This window comes from Jaculus jaculus, chromosome 12 (assembly GCF_020740685.1).
Source record: "Jaculus jaculus isolate mJacJac1 chromosome 12, mJacJac1.mat.Y.cur, whole genome shotgun sequence".
Lineage (NCBI taxonomy): Eukaryota > Metazoa > Chordata > Mammalia > Rodentia > Dipodidae > Jaculus > Jaculus jaculus.
The window spans coordinates 56,013,806-56,034,582 of record NC_059113.1 but is presented as its reverse complement, the minus strand read 5'-3'; the positions used below and the strand labels follow the sequence as shown (position 1 = coordinate 56,034,582).

At 43.0% G+C, this 20,777-nt stretch overlaps 1 protein-coding gene and 1 non-coding gene across 4 annotated transcripts in view; both read left to right on the top strand.

Annotated features, from left to right (window-relative positions):
* Slc5a11 (solute carrier family 5 member 11) overlaps nt 1–20,777 on the top strand; it is an 87,810-nt gene that overhangs the window by 45,662 nt on the left and 21,371 nt on the right. For all 3 annotated transcript variants that reach the window (XM_045131134.1, XM_004670169.2, XM_045131135.1), the window contains 3 exons: nt 9,228–9,333; nt 11,753–11,833; nt 15,363–15,568. In XM_045131134.1, coding sequence (XP_044987069.1) covers nt 9,228–9,333; nt 11,753–11,833; nt 15,363–15,568 — 393 coding nt within the window. The remainder of the gene's footprint in view (nt 1–9,227; nt 9,334–11,752; nt 11,834–15,362; nt 15,569–20,777) is intronic.
* Nucleotides 13,721–13,883, top strand: LOC123453958. Its single transcript, XR_006633119.1, has one exon. It is a non-coding gene; the product is annotated as a U1 spliceosomal RNA (small nuclear RNA).

The window sequence follows — 20,777 nt, the reverse complement described above, 5'->3', positions numbered from 1 at the left end:
TAGAGGAAGATGCAAGGGGAGAGGGTAGGCATGGACAGAGGCAGCTGGGAGAAAGGACAAGCAGGGGCAAGAGCCCTTACCTGCCCCTAACAGTGTCCTTAGTGACAACTCAGCATGATGGTGGGGGTCACTGAATGAGCTCCCGAGAGTCCTTAGGTAGGACTATGTTCTTCCTCCTAAGGCTAGCAGTGATCAGATCTACTGATGGCTGAGTGGGCCTGCTTCACCCTGACCTCTGGTGGGCAGATCTCCAGGAAAGTGGCAAAGACCAGATGTGGTGTAACCTTCAGGCATTTGCTGCTCAGCAGGCTTTGTTCAAGATGCTACCACTGTGGGTGGAGAGGAGCTTGTCCCATGTGGGCATGGAGGCAGAAGAAATTACATTCAATATAAAATAACTAATTCTACCCCAGCTGTAGAATCAGAGTACAAACACAAGCAACCCTTTCTAGAATGTTCACTTGCAGTGTTGTGGAAAGCAATAGACCTAGGGAAACCTTTCAAGGGATAGCCAGATGCCAGGAGGAATTCACCAGTAGGAGAAAGGGAGGGTTGGTTGGAATTTAGATGGATGAACTGGGTTGAGTGAACATGAAGTGCTGGGGAAACAGACAGTGATTCTGTGGGTCTGGAGCCCTAGGAATACAAAGTGAGTAATGAAAGTGAGGCCAACTGGCAGGCAAGTCACAGAGGTCCTAGCATGCAGCTCTAGCTTTTTTTTTTTTTAATTTAATTTATTAGTTTTCTTTTCAGTAAATACAGGCAGTTTGGTACCATTGTTTAGGCTCATCTGTGATCTACCCCCTCCCATTGGACCCTCCTTGTTGATGAAAATGGGTCATGCATTGTGGAGTTAGCCCCCAGTTATTGGTATGATAAATGTCTCTGCAAATCATGACCCAACATGTGACTCTGACATTTTTCCACCCCCTCTTCTGCAAAATTTCCCTGAGTCATGTTGGGTTCATTTTTGGTCTGCTTCAGTGCTGAGGTGTTGGGGGCCTCTGAGGCTCTGGCTCTCTGATTTGGTAGGAGTTGATTTTTCTCTGTGTTGGTCTCCTTCCCCTTTGTGCTGGTATCTGGTTCACTGGAAAACATCACCCTTGCTTGTTTCACCAGTTGTCCTTAGTTTCAGTTGGGCCCCTTTTGAGGTATGTTGGGGCAGCTCTCTTCTTAGGATCTGCATCTATCTGGAAAAGAGAAGCAGATTCTCCAATGGAGAGTAAATTAGCACCCGGAAAATTGAGATAACACTTACTTTTTTGATAGACAGTATGATAGGTGTAGGCCCTCTTATACCCCATGATTGATGGTAGCTTGATATTGTAGAGTGGGCTTGTGTTTGGGTATGGTTCTGACTTGTTTCCCAGTTCCAGCTATGGGTCTAGTACCACTGAGTGGATCAGTTAGCCAAATCAAGAGCAATTGGTTCCTCACCATGGCTGTGTACCACTATTGCACTTGTGTGGGCATCACATCAGGTTATTTGTTGCTAATTAGGTTAAACAATGGGTTGCTTAGACAGATCTTGGTCATTTCCCCCAGTAGCCTATGTAGCACCTTCTGGCACTAGACACGCTGACTGTCTGGGGACTGACTCTCTCCTGGCTTCCAGCCATGTCATTACATTTTACGCGTCAGCTGCGTATGGAATCTTCAGCAATCGGGTCTTACCACTGGCCTTTGGTGGGTCATCAAGTACTCTGACAGAAGTCTGTCATTGTTTTGGGAAACCTTGTAGGTTTCTCTGACCAAAAGCTCATTGTGGATGGTAGGCCCAAGCTGGAAGTGGGGGTTAGAGGTCAGTGTCCACTAAGAAATTGAGGAAAAACATAACTAATATACAAGAGTTAGAGAGGAGAGAGATAGAGGGGAGAGGGGGTGAGGGAGGGAGGGAAGATGTAGGAGATTTAGGTCAGTCTTGATCCTACCCTCTCCAGTGTCTTGTGGTTCAGGTGTTTCCTGTAAGGGTCTAGTGAAGGTTCAGCCATTTGGTCTGTCTTTTAGGAAGTAGAATTTTATGGTACCATTGCCGTTTGGGTCCAGATTACTGTTTTCCACCCTTCGATGCCCTCCCTGTCCTCCCATCCATCCTATTGTCTAGTCCATGAGGTGCTTGCTGGGTATGTAAGGTATCTTGGGTAGGTTCAGGTTAGGTGTTGTAGATGAGTGAGACTATGTGTCGATTTTTTTTTTCTGTGATTGGGTAAGTTCGCTAAGAATGATCTGTTCCAGGTTCAACCATTTTTCCTCAAATTTCTTTATGTTGTTTTTTTCTTACTGATGTATAGAATTCCATTGTGTAGATATACCACATCTTTGTAATCCATTCTTCTAATGATGGACATCTGGGTTGATTCCAGCTTTTAGCTATTACGAATTGAGCCGCTACAAACATGGTTGAGAAAATCTCTCTGGCTTTTGGTTTGAAGGTTTTAGGGTAGATGCCCAGTAATGGTATAACTGAGTCTGTTGGTATTTCTATAGTCAGCCTTTTCAGGAGTCTCCATATTGCTTTCCAAAGTGGTTGTACAATCCTGCATTCCCACCAACAGTAAATGAGTGTCCCTGCTTCTCCACATCCTCGCCAGCATTTATTTTCATTTGACCTTTTGATGTTGGCTATCCTTATTGGGGTAAGGTGGAATCTCATAGTTGTTTTAATTTGCATTTCTCTGATGATTAGGGATGATGAACATTTTCTTAAGTGTGTGTTTGCCATTTGTATCTCTTCCTCTGTGAATTGCCTGTTTAACTCTGTGCCCCATTTTGTGAGTGGGGTATTTGTCTTCTTATTGTTTAGACTTTTGAGTTCTTTGTAAATTCTAGAGATAAGGCCTCTATCAGTTGGATAACCTGCAAATATTTTCTCCCATTCTGTGGGTATTCTATTGGCTTTGCTTATTATATGCTTGTCTGTAAAGAAACTCTTCAGCTTCATATGATCCCAATGGTTGAGTGACTGTTTAAGAACTTGAGCCACTGGGGTTTTGTTCAGGAAGTCTTTTGCCATTCCTATATCATGGAAAGTACTTCCTAAATTTTCTTCCTGTAGTTTTCGAGTTTCTGGTCTTATGTTGAGGTCTTTGATCCATTTGGATTTGAGTGTAGTGCATGGTGAAATGTGTGGATCAAGTTTTAGTTTCCTGCATGTGGTTATCCAGTTTGTCCAGCACCATTTGTTGAAGATGCTATCTTTTTTCCAGCCTATATTGTTTGGGCCTTTGTTGAATATCAAGTAGCTATAGTTGCTTGACTCAAAATCCGGGTCCTCAAGTCTATTCCATTGGTCTATACTCCTGTTTTTATGCCAGTACCATGCTGTTTTTATTACTATGGCTTTGTAATATAGCTTTAGATCAGGTATGGTGATGCCACCAGAGGTATTTCTTTTGCTGAGGATATGTTTGGTTATGCGAGCCCTTCTGCCTTTCCATATGAAATTTGAGATCATTTTTTCTATCTCTGTGAAGAACACTGTAGGGATTTTAATTGGAATTGCGTTAAATCTATATATTGCCTTTGGTAGGATTGTCATCTTCACAATGTTAATTCTGCCTATCCAGGAGCATGGGAGGTCTTTCCATCTTTTCAAGTCCTCCTCAATTTCTTTTTTGAGAGTTTTTATATTTTCATTGTATAGATCTTTTACTTCCTTGGTTAACGTTATTCCAAGGTATTTTATGTTTTTGGTGCTATTGAAAATGGGACTATGTCCTTTATTTCTTTTTCTGTGTCTTTGTCATTTGCATACAGAAATGCTACCGATTTTTGTGCATTGATTTTGTATCCTGCTACTTTGCTATAGGAGTTAATCACCTTCAGGATGGAGTCTCTCGGGTCTCTTACATATACAATCATGTCATCAGCGAATAGAGCTAACTTAACTTCTTCCTTTCCAAATTGTATCCCTTTTATTTCCTTCTCCTGCTTTATTGCTTGGGCTAGGACATCCAGAACTATATTGAAAAGCAGAGGTGAGAGAGGACATACCTGTCTTGTTCCTGATCTCAATGGGAATTCCTCCAGTCTCTCTCCATTAAGTATTAGTTGGGCCTTTGGAGCTTTGTATATTGCCTTTATTATGTTAAGATGTGAACCGGCCATGCCGATTCTCTCCAATGTTTTGATCATGAAGTGATGTTGTATCTTGTCAAAGGCCTTTTCTGCATCTATCGAAATGATCATGTGGTTTTTATGTTTAAGCTTGTTTATGTGGTGTATTACATTGACAGATTTTCATATGTTGAACCACTCTTGTGTTCCTGGGATAAATCCCACTTGGTCAAGGTGGATAATGCTTTTGATGTGTTGTTGGATTCGGTTTGCGAGTATTTTGTTGAGGATCTTTGCATCTATGTTCATTAGGGAAATAGGCTGGTAGTTTTCTTTTCTTGTGGCATCTCTGCCTGGTTTTGGGATTAGGGTGATACTAGCTTCATAGAAGGAGTTGGGTAGCTTTCCCTGTTCTTCAATTGTGTGGCACAGTTTTAGGAAGATTGGTTTGAGTTCTTCCATGAAGGTTTGATAAAATTCGGCTGGGAATCCATCTGGTCCTGGACTCTTCTTTTTTGGGAGGTTTTTTTTTGTTTTTTTTTTTTTGTTTTTATTACTTTTTCAATCTCCATGAGTGTGATGGGTTCATTGAGGTGATGGATCTGCTCTGAGTTTAGCTTTGGTAGATGATATGCATCCAGGAATTTATCCATCTCCTCCACATTTTCCAGATTTGTGGAATAGAGGTTTTTGAAATAAGTCCTGATGATTCTGCTGATTTCACTCATGTCTGTTGTGATCTCTCCTTTTTCATTTTGAATTTTGTTAATTTGGAGTCTCTCCTTTTTTTGCATGATCAAATTGGCCAGAGGTTTGTCAATCTTGTTTATTTTTTCAAAGAACCAGCTCTTTGTTTTGTCAATTGCCTTAATTGTTTCCTTGGTTTCCAATTCATTAATTTCTGCTCTGATTTTAATTATTTCTTTCCTTCTGGAGCTCTTTGGGTTGGATTTTTCTTGTTTTTTGCCTTTAGGAGGATGGTTAGGCTATTGGGATCTTTCTGTCTTTTTTATGAAGGCATTGAGTGCTATGAATTTTCCCCTGAGGACTGCCTTCATTGTGTCCCATAAGTTTTGGTATGATGTGTTCTCATTGTCATTCAATTCCAGGAATTTTGCAATTTAATTTTTATTTCATCCACTATCCATTTGTTTAAGAGTGTGCTATTCAGTTTCCAGTTGCCGTTGGGGTTCCTGTTGGTTTTTTTGTTGTTGATTTCTAGGAATATAGCATTATGATCTGATATCATGCAGGGAATTATGTCGGTTTTCCTAAATATGTGGAGGCTGTCTTTGTGACCCAGTATATGGTCTATTTTAGAGAATGTTCCATGGGCTGGTGAGAAGAATGTGTAGTCTGTGGATTTGTGATGGAAAGTTCTGTAGATGTCTGTTAGGTCTAAGTGCTCTATGATTTTGTTGAGCTCTCTTACTTCCCTGTTGAGCTTCTGTTTGGATGATCTGTCTATTACTGATAATGGTGTGTTAAAGTCCCCAGCTATGATGGTGTTGGTGGTTATTTCTATTTTATTGTCAAGTAGGTTTTGTTTTATGAACTGTAGTGCGCCTGTGTTTGGTGCATACAGATTTATGATTGTAATATCCTCTTGATGGATTGTTCCCTTTATAAGTAGGAAGTAGCCTTCTTTGTCTTTTTTGATTGTTTTTGGTTTGAAGTCAACTTTATCTGATATTAATATAGCTACACCTGCTTGTTTCTTTTTTTTTTTTTTTTTTTTTTTTTTGGTTTTTCGAGGTAGGGTCTCACTCTAGACCAGGCTGACCTGGAATTCACTATGGAGTCTCAGGGTGGCCTCGAACTCATAGCAATCCTCCTACCTCTGCCTCCCGAGTGCTGGGATTAAAGGCGTGCGCCACCACGCCCGGCTGTTGCTTGTTTCTTATTCCCATTTGCTTGGAATATTGTTTTCCACCCTTTCACCCTGAGGAGGTTTCTGTCTTTAATGGTAAGGTGGGTTTCTTGAAGGCAGCAGATTGAGGGGTCTAATTTTTTGATCCACCCTGTTAGCTTGTGTCTCTTGATGGGTGAATTAAGGCCATTAATATTTAGGGTGATGACTGTGAGATTTGATTTGATCCCTGCCATGTTGTGGTGGTAGAGGTGTGTTGGCATTTCCATGGAATTGGAAATTTTTTCTGTCTACTCTGGGTTTGGTTGTTGTGATCTGCTTCTTATAGGCATTTGTGTTTGGTTATTTGTTTCTTCTCTGTGGAGAATTTCCTGGAATACTTTCTGTAGGTTTGGTTTTGTGTTCATATAATTGTAAAGCTGAGTTTTGTCATGGAAAGTTTTCCTTTCACCATCTATTATAAGGGATACTTTTGCCAGGTAGCGTAGTTTGGGTTGGAAGCCATAGTTTCTTAGAGTTTGGAGAGTTTCATTCCAGGCCCTTCTAGCTTTTAGGGTTTCCATTGAGAAGTCTGACGTAATTCTGATGGGATTTCCTTTGAAAGTGGTGTGCTGTTTTTCCCTAGCTGCGTTTAAGATTTTTTCCTTGGTGTCAATGTTTAGAGTCTTAATGATAATATGTCTTGGGGAGTTTCTCCTTTGGTCTAGTCAGTTAGGAGTTCTGTTTGCTTCTTGTATCTTGATGGGCCTTTCTTTTAAGAGACGGGGGAAGTTTTCTTCAATTATTGTGTTAAATAAGTTCTCCATGCCTTTGGTCTGAAATTCTTCTCCTTCTGGTATTCCAGTGATTCTGATATTAGGACGTATCCCATAATTCTCTCATGTTCTGTTCACAGGAACTTTTGAACTTACTGAAAGTTTTGGACTCTCGAACTTTTTCTTCCATCCTGTCTTCCCGATCAGAATTTCTATCTTCCACTTCGCTGACTCTATTCTTGAGAGCCTCTAGCGAGTTTTGGACTTGTTCAATTAAGTTTGCATTTTCCACTACTTTCCTATGTATCACTTCCATCGCTTTGTCCAGCTCCCTTTTTGTCTCATTGTCTGATTTTCTTGATGATTCTTGGAAATCATCCTTGCATTTCTTTATGTTTTCATTTAGTGTGGCCAGCTGATTTTTAAGGTCCTTTTTTTTCACTCTCCCTCAACTCTCTTAGCTCTCTTTGAATTCCTTCCAGTGTCTTATCATATTGCTCTAGCTTAGCGATGGTAGCATCCACATGATTATCTATCCTTTGTAGCTTTCCTGCCAGTTCTAGCAGTAGGTTATTCAGAGTTGCATTGTTCATTGCTTCCACTTGATGTTCTGATCCTAAACACTCTTCTATGTTTTAGTTAGATGTAATCCTTGTTGGACTGGGTGATCTGTCTGGATTTTCTTGCATTTTATTTTTCACATTATTTCTTTTGCGCTGTGGTCTACCCATGTCAGTGTATGGGCAGGTAGGTGGGTGGAGTAGCCTGGGATCTAGCTTAATGAGAATCCATGGCAGCCTGGGGCAGTTGCAAGCAGCCTGGGTTTTTGCTCACTCTTGCCAAAGCCGCCTATTTATAGCCTGACGGGGGCACCAAAGTTGCCTGAATTCTCACCCAGTAATGCACCTAAGCTGCCTGCCTTCGAGCTTGAAAGGGGACTGAGGTAGCAAGCCCTGAAGCTGCCCAAACTCTGGCTGGGTATACTGGGGCCTGTAAACAGTCTGTGCTCTCCCGCCTCAGGGGAGTGGGGGATGGGTGGCGATGTACAGGTAGGGGATGGCACCTGCGCTGGTGCTAGTGACTCAGTGTGGACTTGTGTGGCTCTTGCTATGGGACTGGGCCCACTGCACGTGCAATTGTAGTGCAGAGGCAGCTGATTTGGGTACGGGATCAGGACACAGCAGAGGCTGACCGGCGGCAAGTGATGTGAGCACAGCAGCAGGGGATCTGGCAGCCACCTATTCACGGCAGGGGTGGCCCCCACTGGCCTGCAAACTGAGCACCACGTGGCTGGTCTACTCGCACGATCAGAGAACAAGGGCGAGGTAGGAGGTCTCAGCTTCAGTGCAGCAAGCTGGCAGGCGTGACTGGTGGGTGCCCGATCAGAGCACAGCCTCGCGGGGCACGGGGCGTGTGGAGGGTGCACGGGTGTGGGAGGCATGTGGGGGGCGTGGGCCGCGATGGGGTGTACAGGGCGAGTGGGGCACGTGGGGGACATGGGGTGTGCCGGGGCACCGGGCACTCAGGGCGGGGCCTGTGGGAGGCGGTGGGGCGCAGGGGGCGGGGGGGGGCGCCTGGGAGGGGTGGGGGGCGTGGGGCACTCAGGTTGGTGGGGGTGGGCGAGGGGCACGCGGGGTGTGTGGGGGGCGTGGGGGGGCGTGGGGCGCGCAGGGGCACAGGGTGCTGTGGGGGGTGCGGGGCATCACGGGGTGCACAGGGCTTGGGGCGCACAGAATGCGCCGGGGAGCGCAGGGGAGGCACGGGGCACACGGGGGGGGGTGCAGGGCGCCGAGGTGCACGTGGGGCTAGGGGCGCGGGGTGCTCCGGGGCCGCGGGGCGCTCAGGAAGCATGGGAGGGGAGGGGGGCGGGGCGTTCGGGGGGGAGCGCCAGGGGTGCCGGGTGCCAGGTTGCGGGCCGCCATGGGGCGTGCGGGGGGTGCGGGGTCGCACGGGGGGGGGGGCCGCGGGTGTGGGGAACGGGGTCGCGGGCCATACGGGGCCACTGGTGCGCCGGGCCTCACCGAGATGCGGTGGGTCGCAGGGGTCACGGGTCGCGGGGGTGTGTGCTTCCCTGTTTTACCCCTATCTGTGCCCTCCCTCTAGCAAAAAGTTCCTAATTTCCCTCTAATACTTGCCTTTTCTTTCCCTTAGTATCTGGAGTGCAGCTAGGCGGTCTCCATCTTGGCCGGAAGTAGCTCTAGCTTATTTATTGAGCCCTATCTTGGATCAATGGGGAGCCACTCAAGATCTTTAATTGGGAGGCGGCTGTTGGTGGTAGCATGAAGGTTACAGAGTGTGTGTGTGGTGGGAGGGGGTGTAGAAAGGCTAGAGCAGAAGCTGGAAGACCATGGGGGTCTTCTTGTCTGAGCCTAAGGTAGAACTCCAGACTTCCCACAGGGCTCCAGTTTGGGACCCCTGATCTGGGCTATGATGGATGAGGAAAGGACCACACATTCTTGGAGAAGACCTGATACTTGGGAAACTGCTGTAAATGTCTGCCTACTCTTTCATTTGTTCATTCATTCATTGATTTCATATCTTCATAGGTGGACATGTATGCAGGTGCCATCTTTATTCAGCAATCACTACACCTGGATCTGTACCTGGCCATAGTGGGGCTCTTGGCCATCACCGCTCTATACACTGTTGCAGGTATGACGGAACATGGATAATGCTAGGAGATGGATAGAGGCTATAAGCCACCCATTTTCTCCTGGCCCATCTAATGTTCCAGTGTGCTTAGACCATTTGCTCACCTTAGAAGGAATATCTATGCATGCCCTACACCACTGAACTCCTAGAAATCACTGAGGAAGACCATTGCAATTTGAGTGGATTTATTTCCCATCCTCTGATGTGCATATGCTGTACCAGCAACTCTAGAGTGGTGGCCACCACCTGTTCACTAGATCCAATCAACATGATGTCATTAATATAATAGACCAATGTGATACCTGTGGAAGAGGCAGGCGATCAAGATCCTTGCAAACTAAGCTATGACACAGGGCTGGAGAGTTAATATAAACTGAGAGAAAACAGTAAAGGGGTACTGCTGACCTTGCCCGCTGAAGGCAAATTGCTTCTGGTGGTTTTTATGGACTAATATGGACAAGATAGCATTTGCAAGATCGATAGCTGCATATTGGGTACCAGGAGATGTGTTAATCTGCTCAGGTAAAGAAACTATATCTGGCACAGCAGATGTGACTGGAGTCACCACTTGATTAAGTTTCCATTAACTGACTTTCCTTCTCCAGGATCCATCTGTCTTCTGGCAAAATAGAAGAGTTAAAGGGAGATGTGGTGGGAACCACCACCCTGCATCTTTCAAGTCCTTTGTAGTAGCATTTAATCTCTGCAATTCTTCCAGGGATGTGATGTTTTTGGCTCACTATTTTCCCTGATAGCAGGAGCTCTAATGGCTTCCATTTGGCATTTCTAACCATAATAGATCTCACTCCACAAGTTAGGGAAGCCTGGGGAGGGGGCTTTCTGGGTACCTAGTGTAAAAGTAATGAAAAGACTGGTTCAAGAAGCCTAGAATGGGGTGTTCTGAACACCCAGTATAAAAGTAATGAAAAGACAGGTTAGGTAGAGAGGAATGCTGAGACAGATTTCTTTTTTTGAAAAAAAGGTTTATTTAGGGGGTTTGTATGTCACAGAAGAGCATGACAGGGGCATCAAAGGCAGAGAGGGGCTTTGGCTTACAAAGAACAAAGGAAGCTTCTTACTTTTTATAAGTCTTCAGGAGAGGGAAAATATTTATCCTCTACATGACCCAGCTTTTTTTTTTTCTCTTAGAGAAAAAAATCCAGTTAATCTACATAGCTGTGGTGAGGGAAATAGAAATCCACATGTGAAGTGAGCCATGGAGGCACTCACTAGGGCCTAAGGCCATAATTTAGGTGGTATTGGGTATCACTGGCAGAAGGGAGCAGAGTATGGCTTTCCTGATTAGCCTTGTACCCTGAGCAGCAGGGATCTCTTAAAATGATCACATCTATGTTCTGATGCCTAGATAACACATTCTTTTTCCAACGTTAAAAATAAAAGCATTCAGGGCTGGAGAGATGGCTTAGCGGTTAAGCGCTTGCCTGTGAAGCCTAAGGACCCCGGTTCGAGGCTCGGTTCACCAGGTCCCATGTTAGCCAGATGCACAAGTGGGTGCACGCGTCTGGAGTTTGTTTGCAGAGGCTGGAAGCCCTGGCGCGCCCATTCTCTCTCTCTCCCTCTATCTGTCTTTCTCTCTGTGTCTGTTGCTCTCAAATAAATAAATTAAAAAAATAAATAAAAGCATTCAGAGCTTGAAGATGGTGGCTGAAGCATCCTGTATGGGTGAAAAACTGCTATATAACAAACCACCCACAATTTTAGGGGCATAAATGATGGTCTTTTAATCCCACAATTCCATGGATTGTCTGGGTGGTAGATCTGAAGTCTCAGCTTAGCTGGTTTTGTTGAATTGTGGTAGTTAAGTGGTACATGGAACAGCTGGCTGGAATAGACAGCCTCACTCATGTGAATGGTGGTTACCTTGGTCAGTAAGGTGGACTTAGTTTTTGTTTTCTTTTTCAGGCACACTTTTATGTTGTCTAGGCTGGCCTCCAACTTGCTAAATAGTAGAGGACAACCTTGGACCTCGGATCCTCCTGCCTTTTCCTCTCAAGTGCAGGGATTACAGGCGAGGGCCACCACACTTACTAGATTGGGCTCCTTTAAAGCATGCTGTTCTCAGGGCAACATGAGAGTAAAGGACAAAGCTCTAGGGCCCCCATAGGGTAGGCCTGGAGCTGCACATGAGCACTTCTGTTATATACTATTGATCATAGTAAGATACAGGGCCCAGCCCATAAGTAAGAGTTAGAAAAATCATCTTTCCCTCAACATGAAAGGTGATGCAAAGTCATGGTACAACATGTTCACACACATAGAGGAGCTGAGGTGGCATCTATGCAATCACTCTACCCTATAAACTCTCTTGTCAGATCTCTACCTTCAAGGTTCCCTCTGTAACCCAAAGCAATCCTTCCATCTGAGGACCTGGCTCTCTCCTCTGTTCTCCTCCCCCTAGGTGGACTGGCTGCCGTGATCTACACAGATGCTCTGCAGACCGGGATCATGCTCATAGGTGCCTTCACCCTGATGGGCTATAGTAAGTGGGAAATTCTGCTTTAACCAACATGATAAGCAATGGACATTTTAGATAGAAGAGACCCTTGCTTACTATGGGAATTTGTTATTTCTTTAATTGGAAACTGGTATCTCTTCTGATACTGACGTGGATAAGTGATTATATACATGAATAAAAGGACAACTCTTAGAGAAAAAAATCCAGTTAATCTACATAGCTGTGGTGAGGGAAACAGAAATCCACATGTGAAGTCCCCACGAATGATGGTTGCAGGCAATAGTCAGTGTACAAGTAAGTGGCTGAATGTTTATGCAGAAACAAGATATTTGCATTGTGTCTGAGTATTGTACCCCAAATATTTATTTGTCTGTCTTTCTTTTGTATTTTTTTGACGTAGGGTCTCACCCTATCCCAGGCTGACCTGAAATTCACTATGTAGTCACTATGAGGTGGCCTTGAACTCACTGTAATCCTCCTACCTCTGCCTCTTGAGTGCTGGGATCAAAGGTGTGTGCCACCATGCCTGGCTCCAAATATTTTTATTAATTAATTAATTTTTTTTTTGAGGTAGGGTTTCACTCTAGTCCAGACTGACCTGGAATTCACTATGTAGTCTCAGGGTGGCCTCAAACTCATGGTGATCCTCCTACCTCTGCAAGTTCTGGATTACAGGCATGCACCACCATGCCCAGACAAATATTAATTAAAGAAAAATAAGTCACTTTATAGTAGTTTCTATAGTGGGGGAAATCTTACATGTATCACCATAATTAAGACATAGACATGATACACCTCCTGATATGGTGCACAAAGCAGGATATAGCATTGTTGTGCCCTTGTCATGAAAAAAATAGGAACATCTTTAATCAGGACTAAGCATCAGGGAAACACAAGTTCAGGGCATTTCACAAACTGCCTAACCAGTATTCTTTCAAAGTACGAAGGGCACGAGAAACATAGAAACTGAGGAGCCTGTGCAGAGTGGAGGAGGTTAAGGAGGCACAAATTACAGAAGTAATAAGAAATTCTTGGATAGACCCCAGAACACAGAAAGGAAATTGTTGGTGGTGAAATCTGAAGAGCCTGAAAAATAGTTAATGTGTGTTTGCATTTTGTCACAGTCTACCCAGATGGAATAGAGGCCATCAAGTGGCTGGCAGTGAGCTTGGTCTGTGGGCAAAGGCTTCCTTCCCCACCAGTAAGTCAGACTGCACGTTGTTTCAAGGCTAAGAATTGAGTGCAGAGCCTTGTGCCTGTGCAGCAAGTGCTCTGCCACTGAGCCACTTCTTTGGGCACCTTAGACTGGCTTTTGTTGTGTTGCCTTGCCTTTTGTTATAAAGTATTGCAATTAATACTATACCCTGGGTGGCTTGTAAACCACAAACATATTGCTCACAGTTCTAGAGGCTGGAAAGTCCACAATCAAAGTACCAGCAGATTTAGTGTGGTAAGACTGTCTTCTTGCTGCATCCTCACATGTGGAAAGGGCAGGTTCCAAAGTCTTGTTTTACAAGGGTGTTAATCCTAGTCATGATGACATCACAAAGGTTCCATCACCCCAAGGGCGTCAGATTTCAGCATATGAATTTGGGGTTGAAGGAAGAACACAAGTATTTTTGACCACAGCAAGCATTAATTTCTTTGATAACTGTGATAACTCTACTATGGAGGTAGGGTGTATTGGAACTCTTGGAATTACTTTTATACTTCTTCAATGTCTAAATTATCTCAAAAAGTGAAAAAAAAAGTAATAACCGTTAAAGCACAACTGATCTGGATGTGTCCCATGTAACGCTCAGAACAACCCAAGGACATTGGTATTTCCTCACTCTGGTTTCCAGATGGCAAAACTTAAGGCAGTAACTGCTAAGCAGCTTGCCCAAGTGACATGGCTAAGAGTGCATTTTCATACTTACCTATCAGGGAGATACCATGATCACAAAGGTGGCTTTCCCAGGGTGAGGCTTATCCACTGCACTCCAGATGTGCTGACTCCTGCGATTTCCCCAAATGCAGGAAATTCGACTGCATAATTTGTGGTAATGGGGGACTGCATTCACGCTCTCCCCTGGGGGTGTGGGGGGGAAGAATGACTTTTCATGTCTGAAAACATCTTCATCATTTATTTTTGGAAAAATGTCTTCATTATATAACTATTCTGGGTGGTCAGGTTGTGTGGTTCTTCTTTGCCCAGCCCCAGAGGCTTACTGCTACCTATCCTTACCCACAGAACAGGAAGCAGAAGTTCAGCTGGGAAGTGACTTACTTGAGGTCCTATATGACTTGGCTCCATTTATGATACCATGAATTTAAAACACCAAAGAAGTTCAGAGGCAAAAGGATGTGAAAAAATATATCCCTATTTTCATACGTATAGTTATTACTTCCCAATTATAAATGCGTGTCACAAACCACAGCAATACTAACAGGACCTATGACTTACATATCAAAAGATACATCAGGTATATTATTTTTAAATCCTATTACAGTTGTTGCTGAAGTATTAGAATACTGTTTTGGAGCTCAGCAATGTAACTAACTCATTATTAGACCTGCTGCTACATCATGTTATATAATGGAGCAAATAAGTCTGTCACATTTTTATATACTTTTATATTTATATATTTGAGAGAGAGAGGGAGGGAGAGAATGGGCAGGTCAGGGCCTCTAGCCACTGCAAATGAACTCCAGAGGTATGTATGACCATGTGCATTTGACTAATGTGGGTTCTGAGGAATTAAACCTGGGTCCTTAGGCTTCACAGGCAAGCACCTTAACTGCTAAGCCATTTCTCCAGCCCACATTTTTATATTTTGATGGTTGTCTTCCCTTTTTTTGTTTTTATAGTTTTCTGTGGTTTGTGTCAAACATTAGAAATATTATTCTGAGCGACTAGAGAAATGTCTCAGTTGGTAAAGTGCTTGCTGAGTTTGGATCCCCAGTACCCATGTAAAAGCTAGATACGGTGGTGTGCTCCTGGAATACCAGCACTGGGGAAGCAAAGACAAGGAGGATCCCCAGAACTTTCTCAGTAGCTAGTCTGCTTGAATTGTTGAGTTCTGAGTTCAGTAAGAGATCTTGTCACAAAGAACAGCATGGAAAGTGATTGAAGTCATCCAGTGTTAAGTGATGTCTCCACATGCATACATGTTCCCATTTATGAGCACGTATGTATATTACACACATGTGCACAGGCAGAAAAGAACAAAATATAATGTGGAGCAATCTGGGGTAATTACCAGCAGTACTTTGCTTTAAACAGTAAAGAGGCTGGGCATGGTGGCGCATGCCCTTAATCTCAGCAATTGGGAGGTGAAGTAGTAGGATCACCGTGAGTTCAAGGCCACCCTGAGACTATACAGTGAATTCCAGGTCAACCTGGGCTCTAGCAAGATGGTACCTTGGAAAAAAAAACAAATAAAAAATTTGCAGAACCCCAGACTACTGTTCCTGGGTAGCTCACTCTGACAGGACGTCATCCATATTCATCTGTCACTTGAGTTGGACCCCTGTGAGCTCCTGGCAATGTTGGGCTTCCTCTGCATCCTAGGTTTTGCAGCTGTTGGTGGGATGGAAGGCCTCAAGGACAAGTACTTCTTGGCCCTGGCTAGCAACCGGAGTGAGAACAGCAGCTGTGGGCTCCCCAGAGAAGATGCCTTCCACATCTTCCGAGATCCAGTGACATCTGATCTTCCTTGGCCTGGGATCCTGTTTGGAATGTCCATCCCATCTCTGTGGTACTGGTGCACAGATCAGGTACAAGGCACATTGATGCCTGAAACTTTTTTCCTTGGGATGGCTCACATTGCCATGTCTTTGTTCCATATATTTTCTCCTTCACTTTGCCCCTTCTCCTTGACTAAATTTCCTTCCTTTCTTCTGCTCTACATGATGTTTTGCTTCTTGCTCTTGCAAACTCTAGTGGCAAATTTGAAGCTGTTGATCTTTGCAAAGTGGGACACTTAACATATCCTGCTTGATGTCTGGGAAAACCCAATAAGGGAGCTGATAAATTTCATGGGAGGTTTAGACTAAAATTGCATATCTTATGTTCAACAAATACCCAAGAAACTCCCCCCTAGGCACTTAGGAACCTCAGACAACCCTGCCTCCCCTGGAAGGAGACAGAAATAACAAGTATTTTCTATAAGATGTTGAAAGGTGCCATTTTTTTAAAAGTAGGGTGAGGCAAAGGAGCAGAGAGGAATTTGGAAAATGCAATTTAAACTAGGATGGTCAACAAAGGTGTATGACTGATAAGTGACCTTTAAGCAAAAAAAAATTTTTTGAAGGATTTTATTTTTACTTAATTTTATTAACAGATAATTACACACCTCAGTGTGGTTAACTCTGAACATAACATAAAGAGGTTAACTCTAATCAGCCTTTGGTCTGGTAGTACCCAGGATGTATTCCTTCTCATTCTGGTGGCTTTGCACTCATTAACCAGTGTTTCTATCCATCTCTCCTCATTTCTTCCATGGCCTCTAATAACCACTATTCTGTGTTTCCATGAGGTCAGCTTTCTTAGATTCCACATGTGAATTAAATCATATGGTACTTGTCTCTCTGTGCCTGACATTTCAATTACCATGTGATCTCCAAGTTTATCCATGCTGTTGTAAATGACAGGGTTCCATTAGTTTTTATGGCTGAATGGTATTTCACTTGTATGTGTGCCAAATTTTCTTTAACCATTTACCCTGTGAAGGATAAAATAGCTTAGCTATTATGACTCATACTACAGCAAACATAGGAGTTTATGCAGCAACCTTCTCAGTGCTGGGACAAAACATAGGATCAGAAGCAACTGATGGAAAGAAAGGGTTTATTTTGTGTTACAGTTATTTTTTCTTACAGTATAAGAAAATGCATTTTCTTAAGATACTCATTATGGACCAGTAATGCAGTTAAACAATGCTTCAGAATATTATGAACAAAGAACTTACAGATCACATTTAATAACAAAACATCTAGTTGCTTAATACATGTTTTTACAATTACAATTTAATTTTCAAAATCAAACATGTAAGTATGAAGTAAATCACTTTATAACAAAGGAAATTTAAGTGGATTGCACGAACAGCAGGCAGACTTGTGTGATAAAATAAGAAAGAAGAAAGTCATAATTAAGCCCAGAACTTAAGACAGTATTCAGACACTTCTATTTAACTGAGGCCTAATTTTATAAAGAGTGAGGTCACTGAGTATTGGATTTTTATAAAAATATAGTTATCTGTATCAGCTGGTACCCCCCCTCTGATAATTTGTGATGGATATCTAGCAATTTCCTAAACTACTAATGTAGCTTTCAGACGCTGTGTGTGTTAAGATTTTTCTATAAATGAACTGAGGCCCTGTAACACTAAAACATATCAAGGTAAAAATTGGTTCTAGAGACTTTATTCATGAATTTAGTAAGTATTTATTGAAAACCTACCTTTCCCTTACCTCCAGAGCTCAGTACTGAAAATACAGCTGCTGAAGTCCTGGCTCCAAGTCACTGAGTCTTTAATATATTTTTTTAAATTTATTTTTGTTTATTTTTATTTATTTGAGAGTGACTGACAGACAGAAAGCGAAAGAGGCAGATACAGAGAGAGAGAGAGAATGGATGTGCCAGGTCCTCCAGCCTCTGCAAACAAACTCCAGACGCGTGCGCCCCCTAGTGCATCTGGCTATCGTGGGTCCTGGGGAATCGAGCCTCGAACCGGGGTCCTTAGGCTTCATAGGCAAGTGCTTAACCGCTAGGCCATCCCTCCAGCCCAAGTCTTTAATATTTTAAGACACACATGGATAGAAATTTTCTCTGTAAGGACAAAGCTTCCTTTGGACTTTCATCAGGGGTACTTTTTTTTTTTTTTTTTTGGTTTTCTCTCTAGCTCAAGCTGATCTGGAATTCACTATGTAGTCTCAGGGTGGCCTCAAACTCCCGAGTACTTTGGTTAAAGGCGTGCACCACTATGCCTGGCCATCAGGGTTATTTTTGAAGTGTACACATCCATATAGCCTCCCCTGTCTGTCTGTCATTTGGTACTTAAGTCTAAGTCATGTATTTTGTCTTCTCTTTCCATTTTCTACAACCAATTCTTTTAGTTTTGCTCAGCCCAAGGGCTTTTCATGCAGCTTGGTGCCAGCTCTGTTTCTTTCTTTCTTTTTTTAATTTAATTTTTATTAACATTTTCCATGATTATAAAAAAAAATCCCATGGTAATACCCCCCCACCCTGCCACTTTCCCCTTTGACATTCCAGCTCTGTTTCTTGTCACTGCTGTCCTTTGCTTTCCTGGACCCAGTCTGGTCATCTGAGCTTTACCTCTCCTGGCTTCTTATCCACAAGATGACTAGTAGTGACACTCCCTTAAAGGCCAGGTCTTCAATGAATATTGCTCACCCACACTTCCAATCAGTATTTCTTTACTCAAAGAAACGTTGTATACTTCACATCTCTGTAACAATATTCTTCCTAAATACTCTTCAAAACTATCCTCAAAAAATGGCTTCCTGAGGATTTCTGTCATATAAGTTGGTATTAAAAGAATACATGATGAGAAATTAAAATTTATAGGATATATTAAGGTTTAAACTTTAAAACTCCTCAATAATAAAAAAACTAAGACAGCTTTTCTCTGAAATGCCTATTAACTTCATCAAACTACCTAGTTAATCAAACTACGAGTTTGCAAGTAAGATAATATCAAGTCAATTGCCATCCATGACCCATAATTCTTTTATATTTTAACTCAAAGACAAGTATGATGTAAGAGAAAGTGAACTTTAATTTTCTAACTGTTCTGGGTAAGAATTATTAGACAAAGTCAGATAATCCATTTGCCACAAGTGAACTCTTAATTGTTATGAGGTAGCAATGACCAACTGTACCACCTTCTGTGGAGGTTATGCCCTTCATTCAAAAGGTTCCCACTTCATATGAAAAGTATGAACAAGGGACAGAAGAGCCACCATTTATTGTTCCTTTGATTCTTGGTGTTTTCATAGTATCTTAAGCACCTGATTTCAATTTTACAGCAACAAAAAACATCAATATATATTCTGGTCAATAACTGTGTTCCAAGTTGCATGTATTAAAGACTTCTAATGCAATCTCTAGGAATAATTTGTGGTTCTGAACCATGCTTTAGAAAAAACATTTCCAGCAGTCTGAGCAGGATTTATTCCTATTCCATCATTAGTAATAATTGCAGAACTTTAAATTCTTTTGCTGAAAACTTTAAGAATGCTGTGAAAGGTGTACTTTCAGGAACAGAGTACTTTGTAGGTCATCTGCAGCTCTGAAATGAGTGTGATCTTAAAGGACACCTTTGATATGGTGGAGCCGCACCAATGCCCTCATCATGGTGGAGAAAACAGAGATTGGACACCACATCTTGCCACAGAAGTTGGCAAGAAGCAGCAAGAAAGTCAGTCAGCTAGCTAGGACTGGAAAGCTGGGACAATAGCCCTTAAAGGTCCATCCCCAGAGACATTTCCTCCAGCAAGGCTCTACCTCAAAAATTGCCACCAGCTGGGGATCATGAGATTTAATCACAAACACATGAAGCCTTGAGGGATATTTCACATCCAAACTACCACAGAGTCATCCCATTGTCTCTTTGAGGTACTGATTTCATGCTCTCTGGATACACACATACCCGCTAGTGGCATTTCTGGATCATATGGTAGTTCTATTTTTATTTTAATTAATTAATTAATTAATTTGGTGTTTTGAGGCAGAGTCTCACTCTATCTCAGGCTGTCCTGAAGTTCACCATGTAGTCTCAGGGTGACCTCAAACTCACAGTGATCCTTCTACCTCTGCCTCCCACGTGCTGGGATAAAGGATGCACCACCAGGCACAGCTGTTTTGGCTTTTTTAAAAAAAGTTTTATTTGGGCTGGAGGAATGCTTAGCAGTTAAGGTGCTTGCCTGCAAAGCCAAAGGGCCCAGGTTCAATTCCCCAGGACCCACGTTAGCCAGATGCACAGGGGGTGCACACGTCTGGAGTTCATTTGCAGTGGCTGGAGGCCCTGGTGCACCCATTCTCTCTCTTCCTCTTTCTCTGTCAAATAAATAAAATTTTTAAAAAGTTTTGTTTGAGAGAAAGAGAGAGTTGGGGGGGCAGATAGAGAATTGGCACATCAGGGCCTCCAGTCACTGAAAATGAACTCCAGTCATATGTGTCACCTTGTACATCTGGCTTACATGGGTACTGGAGATTCAAACCTGGGTCCTCAGATTTTGCAGGCAAGTGCCTTAACTGCTAAGCAATCTCACTAGCCCTGTTTTGATTTTTTTTTTTTAAATGAGAAAGAGCAAGAGAGAGAGAGAGAGATAGACAGACAGAACTGGCATGCCAGGGCCTCCAGCCACTGTAATCAAACTCCAGATGTGTGCTCCACCTTGTGTTCATGTGCAATTGTGACCTTGCTCATGTATCACCTTGTGCATATGGCTTACATGGAATCTGGAGAGTCAAACATGGGTCTTTAGGCTTTGTAGGCAAGCATCTTAACTGCTAAGCCATTTCTCCAGCCCTGATTTGACTTTCTTTTTTGATGTAGGGTCTCACTCTATCCCAGACTAACCTGGAATTCACTATGTAGTCTCAGGGTGACCTCAAACTCATGGTGATCCTCCTACCTCTGCCTCCCTAGTGCTGAGATTAAAGGTGTGTGCCACCACGCCTGGCTTGCTTTGACTTTTTTTTTTTTATGTGTCTTGTAATTTTTTTATTTTACTAATTTTTTGTTATTTTTTTTATTTATTTGAGAGTGACAGACAGGAAGAGAAAGAGGCAGGCAGGCGGACAGAGAAAGAGAAAGAGAGAGAGAGAGAGAGAGAGAGAGAGAGAGAGAGAGAGAGAGAAAACGGGCGTGCCAGGGCCTCCAGCCACTGCAAACATACTCCAGATGTGTGCGCCCTCTTGTGCATCTGGCTAACGTAGGTCCTGGGGAATTGAGCCTTG